Source organism: Aegilops tauschii, chromosome 1 (genome assembly GCF_002575655.3).
Source record: "Aegilops tauschii subsp. strangulata cultivar AL8/78 chromosome 1, Aet v6.0, whole genome shotgun sequence".
NCBI classification, from domain to species: domain Eukaryota; kingdom Viridiplantae; phylum Streptophyta; class Magnoliopsida; order Poales; family Poaceae; genus Aegilops; species Aegilops tauschii.
The window spans coordinates 388246122-388255988 of record NC_053035.3 but is presented as its reverse complement, the minus strand read 5'-3'; the positions used below and the strand labels follow the sequence as shown (position 1 = coordinate 388255988).

Here is a 9867-nt window from a genome sequence, read left to right as displayed (position 1 = left end):
TGCTGCCATGTTGTCTCAGGCGCCATTCGGGGGAGAGGAGCTTGGGGAGAGCGACATACTGATTAGTCTTCGCTCCACCATCTCATAGCGGCGAGAAATATCCTAACATGACTCTCAGCCATCGTCATCTCGGGGATAGAAGTGGCGGATTAGGATCATGGATCACAGATCACCTCATCTACCTGCTAACCCTCCTCACTTTTCATATTATAGCACAACATCTTGAGGTTCATGAGAAGTAATAAATCGATTTGCAGCACTGCGATAGAAATATACAATTCGATAGAAATATATGATTGTTGAAATACTTACATAAGCATAACTGCATAAGCAAGAGACCAGTTTCTGCCTTCCCGACGGTTCTAGTATCCTATCTCCGTCTTTATGATAACCTGTTCCAGGCAATTCTGGCAATCCATTCAGTTTAAATATATGGTGAGATGATGTAACTACCATGTAATAAGGAAATCTTCAGGTTACCTGAAAATGGTTACATTGTCACACTGGTAAGGTCTGAGACCATACATTGCAGATGTCAGTTTAATCCGCATGTATTTTTATTGAGATATCGAAACCATTCTGAAATAAAATCTGAATCCTGTAGACTTGAATCGCACTAAAAGCCCAGATCTGAACCTGCCTTACCAACCTCCAGCAACCAGCCAGAAATGGAGCACCGCAAGCACCCCTGAGAAAACAGTAATGGGCGAAGGACGACAGGCATCAAGCACACACACAAGAGAGAGTCATCATGGTCACGATCATCGTCCGTCAATTATGATGACTGAGATAAGAACGGTCGTCCATCAATTATGATCGATCGAGTTAAGAGTGCTCGATTCGTGGGGTACTAATCTGCTGCTTAAGTTGCTGCCATGTTGTCTTAGGTGACATTCTGAAGAGAGGAGCTCAGGGAGAGCGACATACTGATTAGTCTTCGCTCCACCATCTCGCGGCGGCGAGAAGTATTCTAACACGACTGTCAGCTGTCGCCATCTCGGGGATAGAAGCGGCGTATTAGGATCACGGATCACCTCATCTACCTGCTAACCCTCCTCACTTTTTCATATTAGCACAACATCTGGAGATTCATGAGAAATAATAAATCGATTTGCACCACTGCAAGATAAATCTATGATTCGACAGAAATATATGATTGTTGACATACGTACATAAGCATAACTGCATAAGCAAGAGACAATTTTCTGCCTTCCTGAGGGTTCTAGTATCCTATCTTCATTTTTATGATAACCTGTTCCAGGCAATTCTGGCAATCCATTCAGTTTAAAGAAAATGTATGGTGAAATGATCTAACTACCATGTAATAAGGAAATCTTCAAGTTACCTTAGAATGGTTCAATTGCCACATTGACAAGGTCAGACACAATATATTGCAGATGTCAGTTTAACCCATATATATTTTTTACCGAGACATCAAAACCGTTCTGAAATAAAATCTGAATCCTTACAAAGAGTATCGTCATTGCTCTCTTTTTCCATGAATGTAACAAGAATTTCCATCATTTGTCGCATATTTGTTGATTGTTGGAGCAAAATATCATTGGAGACAAATGTCTGAACCTTTCCACCTATTTCTATCCAGCTACAACCAGGCACCTTGTTGCCGCCCACGTTTCTCATAAAACTTCTTACCTTTGCAAGCTCACTCCAAGCTCCTGCAGCAGCATAAGCATTAGATATAAGCAGGTAATTGGCTGGCTCGTTTGGCTCCAGACCGAGTAGCCTATCAGCAGCCCACTTTGCCAACTCAATGTTGCCTCGTGTCTTGCAGGCAGCAAGGAAAGCTCCAATTACATCAGTGTTTGTTTGGCAGGAGATGTTGAGTAAAATGTTGTAGGCGTCCTGAACCCTGCCAGCTCTCCCTAGGAGATCAACGAGACAAGCAAGATGCTGCGGACATGGATCAATTTGGTAGTCCGTCGTCATTAGAAGAAAATACTTCAGGCCATGTTGAATGAGTCCAGCATGGCTGCAGGCAGAAAGAACTCCAAGAAACGCAATGCCGTCAGGCCGCACGCCTTGTTGGAGCATTCTTTCAAACACATGGATTGCGCTCTTGGCACACCCAAGGTAGGCAAAAGATGAAACCATGGATGACCATGAAACTATGTCTGGGCTATGGATGGTGGCAAATGTCTGTGTTGCTTGTTGAAGAAAACCATTCTTACCATAGGCCATGATCAGAGCGTTGGCTACTTGCAGAAATCCTTGTAAGCCCCTTTTGAGGGCATAAGCATGAAGCTGGGTAGCCTCATAGGCAGCTGCCATGTTGGCACAGGAACTAAGCAAACTGGCAAGCGTGAGCTCGTCAGGCCGACAACAGCAGCCATCATCATTCCTGAGCATGGACACGAAAATCTGCAGTGCTTCCTTGCCTCCATCATGGCGGCCATAGCAGACAATGATGGCATTCCAGGATACAGAGTTCCTTAGCAGCATGGCATCGAACACCCAGCGAGCATCAGCGACCCGGCCGCACTTTGCATACATGTCGAGGAGCGCGGTGGCGACGACAAGGTCCAGCTGGAGGCCCAGCCTGAGAACAAGGCCGTGCGCCAGGAGCCCCAGGAGGTGGCCGCGGGAAGAAGGAGGAGCGCGGGCGCTCAGCAAGGCACTGAAGGTGAAGCCGTCGCCGGAGAGGCCGGGCCTCCTCCGCATGGAGGCGAAGAGGGCCCATGAGTCGAGGAGCAGGCCATGGGACGAGTAGCAGGAGATCATGACGTTCCAGAGCACGAGGTCCCTGCGCGGCGTTTCGTCGAACACCCTGCGCGCGTGCGTGACGAGGCCGGACTTGGCATAGGCGTCGGCGAGCGCGGTGGCGAGGCGAGTGTCGGAAGCGTGGCCGGACTTCACGAGGAGCGGGTGGACGCGCGCGCAGGCGTGGCGGGCAGTGGCGCCGGCGGTCACGCGGAGGAGAAGACGCAAGAGGAAGCCGCGCGGCCACATCAGACATGCTTTGTCGAAGATTTCTTAGCAACTCCCCACCAAGCACCAAGGCACCAGCCCTGTGTTGAGCAAGCGGAGATGAGAGAACGGCCACTGCAGTCTACGGAGCCCGGCAGCCCCCGGAGTTAGAGCAACTCCAACGCGTCGTCCACGCGCGTTTTCTCCATTTTTTGTTCGTTGGCTGCTCGCTCATAGCTTCCTTCTATATTTGGGTCGATCGTGCCTCAAGACACAGATGCATTTTCGTCCTCATAAACGGTCTATCATGTTTTTCTGCAAACATATAAAAATTTGACCTTAGTTTACATAATTCAAAAAAAATACATGAATATCTCAACCAAATAAATATCTCATAGTTTCCAGGCCAAATAAAAATTAAATTGTCTCAAATACATTAAAAAAAAGATAGTGACATCTATTGGTTGCCAACATGGGCCCACATATGCTCAACCAAATCATCTTGCAGCTGAACGCGAGTTTCCAAATCACGCATTTGATGATGAAATTCGGTGAACTGTGCAAACGTTGCCGCTTCCATGTTCAAGCATAATATTGTCACCCTGAAATTGAAACCCTTGGTCGTAGATATGTTTCGGGCGTTCATCCTCTATAATCATATTGTGCATGATCACATAAGCAGTCATCACCTCCCACAACTTCTTGGTGCTCCAAGTTCTGGCAGGATACTGAACGATGACACATTGAGATTGCAGAACACCAAAGGCACGCCCCATATCTTTCCTAGCACTCTCCTGCTCTTGGGCAAATATATTCATCTTCTCTCCTACAGGGTTGAGGATTGTCTTCACAAAAGCAGTCCGGTGAGGATAGATACCGTCAGCTCTGTACTATCATTTGTTGTAGTTGTGGCCATTAATCTCAACATTGACCTTCGAGCTGTTGCCTTCTGCAAGCCTTGCAAACACCGAAGAGCGTTGAAGCACGTTGACATCGTTGTGAGATCCGGCCATGCTAAAGAAAGAGTCCCAAATCCATAGATATTGTGAAGCCACGACCTCGAATATGACGGTGCAAGCTTTAACATGGCCCCTATACTGCCCCTGCCAAGCAGAAGGGCAGTTCTTCCACTCCTAGTGCATACAATCTATACTACCAATCATCCCCGAAAATCCCCTGCTGGTATTCATCGCCAACCGGGCTGTATCTGCAGCATTTGGCTCTCTCAAGTACTCAGGCCAAACATTGCTATCACAGTTCACAGCATTGCAGAACCTATAGATGGAGTCTATACTTTCTCTCTTGCGACCGCGCCGCCCCCCCCCCCCCCCCCCCCCCCGCGGGCGACCGGCCGCGCGTCGGGCCTCCTCCCTCCAGGCTCCCCCCTCCCTTCTTCCTCCTCGCCGCCGTCGCCGGCGCCCGCGGTCGGCTTGGCCCTGGGGCTACTGGTGGTGGCGGCCTCCTGGCCCTTCCCCTCCCGGTCGCTCTCTGGTGCGGGCGGAGCTGCTCCGGGGGGTGCATCTAGGCGGCGGCGATCTGGCGTGGCGGCGGGCTCCGTGGCGCACGCAGGCGAGCAACTGGGCGGCGGGGCGGCGCGGCGGCGGGATCTGGCGTCGTCCGCTCGGCCTAGATTTGGGCCCTTCGGGCCCCATCTGGGCCTGGGCGGGCCGGCGGCGGGGATGGCTCCGGTGTGGCTTCTAGGAGGCGGGGGAGATGCGACGCGTGGCTGGGTGCCGGCGGCGACGACGCCGGCCTGCCGCATCGCGGCCGGCGGGGCTTAACGGGTGTGCTTCGGGCCTGGCTGGGCCAGGGGTGGCCCGGCATGCCCCGCCGCCGCGTTCGGACGGCTACCGCGACGGTGTCGGAGGCATGGACCTCCCGCACGATGGCGGTGGAGGTGGTTCCCTCCCGCTCGGCGTCAATGTTGCTGCTCCCGTCGTGGTGAGCTTCTCTCTGGTCCTCTTGGCCTCGTGGTGGTGTTCGTAGCGAGGTGGCGTGAGTGGCGGCGCTACTGCGTTGGCGCATGGTGGTGGGCGACGGTTTTGGCGGGTCGGTTCCGTTCGGTTGGGCGGTTGGGGTTGGAATGCAGGAGAAATCCCTGCCGGCTTCGGCCCCGACGCGGTGACACCTGCGGGTGCCACCATTCCTCCCTGGAGCGTGTCGGTGGTATCCACCCCCACCTCCCTCCGCGTGCCCGGGGAAACCTGAGGACTCGTCCGGGCAGCAGCGTCATCGACGTCGCATTCCTTCTTGGAGGTGCTTCTTGGTACGCGGCGGATCCGAGCCTCGGCCGGTGGTGTTTTGTTTTCGGTGGGCGCCGCGGTGGCGGGTCATCCGCGCTTTGCCAAGCTGCCGTGGTTGGCATTTGTTTCTTCTTCTTTTTCTTTTGGTGTGTTGTGCTGCTCGCCACAGCGTTATCTGTACTCGGTGTTGGTTGCTTTGGAATACAAAGCGGGGGGAAACCCTTTTTCGGTAGGCACGTGGACTCACTCATACGGAGATACTAATCAATGAGATCACCGGGAACTCCGTATGCAAGCATCTGAATAGCTGCAGCGTATTTCTGATAAGAGGAGAAGCCAATCTTTCCAAGGGCATCCTCCTTGCACTCAAAATACTTATCGTATGCCACCACCCCCTCCCGGATACGGTTGAAACATGTCTAGCCATACGAAAACGGCGCCGGAATAGGTGATGTTTGAAGAGAAGGTTGGGGGTCTCGAAGTAGTCCTTCCAGAGTAGGAAATGACCACTCTCTCTCTTGCAATTCAATGCCGGAGTGTGCCCTAGGATCAAGCCCTGGAACATCAGCCGCTGCCTACTAAGGTGGTCATGGATGACCAACACAACAGGCACAAGCTCCTCATCGTCGGATGAAGAATCATCCGAGTCGCAAAAACAATCGTGGAAAAAATATTGTCGACGGAGTCCATTTGTACCTTGCAGGCAAACCGTCGAACAACGTGTGGGCGTCGTCGAAGAAGCTGGCCGGTGAAGAGCCTCGCGACTCCCCGGGACCTAGTAGCAGGCACTGTCGGTGTCCGGCAAGCGTGACGGCATTTGGCGAGCGAGGTCGCCGTGCTTTGTGCGCTTCAGGTAGGGCCAAGCGGGGGCAAGGTGGTGCTGGTGGCGACGTCGGGGATGCTGCGGTGGAGGTGGGGCAAGGCGATGGTGGTGATGACGTTGGAAGATGGCGTGCTGCGGGGGACGTATGTGGGTGCGGACGGCTGGCATGGGCACCATAACTGGGCGGCGGGGGCGACGGGTGGGGCGACCAGGTGTGCTGGTTGTCGATGGGAGGAAGATGGAATGGGCAATGTTCCACCGACTCACGGGCCAGGGGAGGAGTAGGCGAGTGTCGCGTGTGTACGTTTCATGTCTCCGCCGACGCAAACGAGGCCCAAATTTGGGCTTGAAATGGGTCGCGCGATAGACAAAAAGCGGACGCACGTCCGTTTGGGTCTGCACGTTGGGCCGACTTTTGTATCTGTTTTGACCCAAACGGACACGCACAGACGAAATGGGTCACCGTGTTGGAGTTGAGCAACTCCAACATGGTGACCGAAAAGGACACCAATTTTGTCCGTTTGGGTCGCCCGTGTCCATTTTTTCATTTGGGTCGGCCGGTGCGCCCAATGGGGCAGACGCATTTTATGACATGTTTGCCCCAGCATTCCATCAAACACCTGGTGGGTGAACTGCCTCGAGCTCCTGCGCCGCCACCTTGAGTTCCCGCGCCTGATACGTGTCGCGCTGCCATGCGCTCCCACGTCACCGCGCACTCGCGAGCTCCCGCCTCGCCGCAGCCGTGAGCTCCCATGCCATCCGCGTCTCGCCGCAGAGGCTTCGCCAGCACCGGCCACCACATGCAACGCACGCGGGACGCAGAGCTCCCGCATGCCATAGCATGCGCTCCGCGACGGCGCGCAGCCGCCGACTGACCCACGCTACGGAGCTCGAGCGTAGCGGCCGGGCGAGTGCGGGCACGGGAGCGTGCACGGCTATGGGCTCCCGTGTCGTGAGAGGGAAGATCGGCAGACACCCATGGCCACCTGCGTGCGAGCTCGACGAGACCGGGCGCGCGCGGCCAGGAGAGCTGGCCGTGTGCGGGGGAGGCGAGGCCAAGCGCGGGGAGGCGAGGTTGGGTCTGGCATGGGGAGGCGAGGTTGGGTCTGGCATGGGGAGGCGAGGAGAGGCCAGGAGCACCGACCAGGCGAGTGCGGGCATAAGAGCAGGCACGGCCGGGCGTGCCCGCCCCATGAGAGGGGAGGTCGGCAGCCACCCATGGCCACCGCGTGCGAGCTCGACGAGGTCGGGCGTGGCTAGGAGCGCCGGCCCGGGCGAGGGAGGTGAGGTTGGGCATGGCACGGGGGAGGCGAGGCGGGGCCAGCAGCGCCGGCTGGGCGCATGAGAGGCGAGGCCGGGCACGACAGGGTGAACGCGGCAAGGAGAGCCGCCCGGGCGCGGGCGAGGCGAGGCCAGGAGCGGCGGGGCTAGATGGCTAGCCAGCAAGGAAGGCGGGCGTGGCCGACTACTACTACTCCTGCCCCGACGGCATGGTCGCGGCGTCGGATCCCACCGGAGGAAGAGCTGCTGCACCGTCGGTGTGCCCAACTCCGCTGGCACTGCGGTATGCTCTATGCTATGCGCCGGCGTGGGTGAGCGAGAAAGAGAGGGAAGGATGAGAGAGAAATGGGTGGGATGGGTGAGTGAGCCCTTTTGTTTGGATGACAGATGGGCCAGCATCGATATGCAGCGGACGCAGCCAGACGAAGAGGACACAGAAAATGTTCACTTTGTATCCACTTCGGACCCATTTGAGTCTCAAATTTGGGACTAAAATGGGTCCGACCAAACGCGGAACGAGAAAATGGGAATGGGTATGCTTGTGGGCCTTGTTTTTTATCCGAGCGGACGCAAACGAACACCGACGGACAGTTTGGGTCACTGCATTGGAGTTGCTCTTATGTCTCACGGCTGCCCTCCCCCCTCCATATCTCTCCTTGTCCAAGAAATCTTGAGTAACTTTCTCTTCTTGACTGGGTATGAACATAGAATCTTGAAGGAAATATGCCGTAATGGCAATAATAAAGTTATTATTTATTTCCTTATTTTATGATAAATGTTTATTATTCATGCTAGAATTGTATTAACCGGAAACATAATACTTGTGTGAATACATAGACAAATAGAGTGTCACTAGTATGCCTCTACTTGACTAGCTCGTTGATCAAAGATGGTTATGTTTCCTAACCATAGACATTAGGAGAATGATGTGATTGACTTGACCCATTCCGTTAGCTTAGCACTTGATCATTTAGTTTGTTGCTATTGCTTTCTTCATGACCTATACATGTTCCTATGACTATGAGATTGTGCAACTCCCGAATACCGGAGGAACACTTTGTGTGCTACCAAACGTCACAACGTAACTGGGTGATTATAAAGGTGCTCTACAGGTGTCTCCGAAGGTACTTGTTGAGTTGGCATAGATCGAGATTAGGATTTGTCACTCCGATTGTCGGAGAGGTATCTCTGGGCCCTCTCGGTAATGCACATCACTATAAGCCTTGTAAGCATTGTAACTAATGAGTTAGTTGCAGGATGATGTATTACGGAATGAGTAAAGAGACTTGCTGGTAACGATATTGAACTAGGTATTGAGATACCGACGATCGAATCTCGGGCAAGTAACATACCGATGACAAAGGGAACAACGTATGTTGTTATGCGGTTTGACCGATAAAGATCTTCCTAGAATATGTGGGAGCCAATATGAGCATCCAGGTTCCACTATTGGTTATTGACCGGAGACGTGTCTCGGTCATGTCTACATAGTTCTTGAACCCGTAGGGTCCGCACGCTTAAAGTTCGGTGACGATCGATATTATGAGTTTTTCTGTTTTGATGTACCGAAGGTAGTTCGGAGTCCCGGATATGATCTCGGACATGACGAGGAGTCTCGAAATGGTCGAGACGTAAATATCGATATATTGGACGACTATGTTCGGACACCGGAAGTGTTTCGGGAGGTTTCAGACATATACCGGAGTACCGGGGGGTTACCGGAACCCCCCCGGGGAGTTTATTGGGCCTATTGGGCCCTAGTGGGAGAAGAGGAGGGGCGGCCAAGGGCAGCCGCACGCCCCCTCCCCCTCTAGTCCGAATTGGACAAGGAGGGAGGGGGGGGCGGCGCCCCCCTTTCCTTCTCTTCCTCTCTTCCTTCCCTCTCGTCTTCTACTCCTACTTGGAAGGGGGGGAGTCCTACTCCCACCGGGAGTAGGACTCCTCATGGGGCGCGCCATAGGGGGCCGGCCCCCTCCCCCTCCTCCATTCCTTTATATACGGGGAGGGAGGCACCCCTTGGAGAGACAACAATTGATCATTGATCTTTTAGCCGTGTGCGGTGCCCCCCTCCACCATAATCCACCTTGGTTATATCGTAGCGGTGCTTAGGCGAAGCCCTGCATCGGTAGCATCATCATCACCGTCATCACGCCGTCGTGCTGACGAAACTCTCCAGCGAAGCTCTACTGGATCAATGGTGCTTTCATTGAGAGTTCCACTGTGCCGTCACCGTAAGGCTTGATGGCTCCTTCGATCAGCAGTGCCGTATGGTATCTCGGGTAGGGGGTCAAGAGAGACTTCAACGAGTAGGGTTAAGACACCGGAGGGGGCTAGGGTTACACAGAGTCGGTTACAAGGGAGGAGATCTACATATCCGTATCTAGAATGCCGGCAAGGTGTGACGAAGGGCGGATCCAGCAAGTCTAGAGGGGGGATCCTTGCCGGTCATGCCTCTCACTTACGACGTGATCCGTCACTGTAAGGCTTGATGGCTCCTTCGATCATCGGCAACGACGTGATCCAGGGTGAGGTTTTCCTCCCTGGACAGATCTTCGTATTCGGCGGCTTCGTACTGCGGGCTAACTCGCTTGGCCA

At 54.0% G+C, this 9867-nt stretch overlaps 1 protein-coding gene and 1 long non-coding RNA gene across 2 annotated transcripts; both read right to left on the bottom strand.

The window, feature by feature from the left end:
* Positions 1-222: 222 nt before the first annotated feature.
* On the bottom strand, positions 223-1081 carry LOC109773537 (uncharacterized). The gene is made up of 2 exons (XR_012183756.1): positions 481-1081; positions 223-392 (listed from the first exon to the last, which is right to left on the bottom strand). It is a non-coding gene; the product is annotated as an uncharacterized lncRNA (long non-coding RNA).
* Positions 1082-1341: 260 nt separating this feature from the next.
* LOC141020502 (pentatricopeptide repeat-containing protein At2g46050, mitochondrial-like) lies at positions 1342-3101 on the bottom strand. Its single transcript, XM_073498736.1, has one exon. The coding sequence runs from the start codon at positions 2965-2967 to the stop codon at positions 1435-1437; it is 1533 nt and encodes a 510-aa protein (XP_073354837.1). The 5' UTR covers positions 2968-3101; the 3' UTR covers positions 1342-1434.
* Positions 3102-9867: the final 6766 nt, after the last annotated feature.

What these genes read in the sequence shown, in the direction of transcription:
- LOC141020502 (XM_073498736.1), bottom strand. Translation starts at nt 2,967, where the DNA reads ATGTGGCCGCGCGGCTTCCTCTTGCGTCTTCTCCTCCGCGTGACCGCC.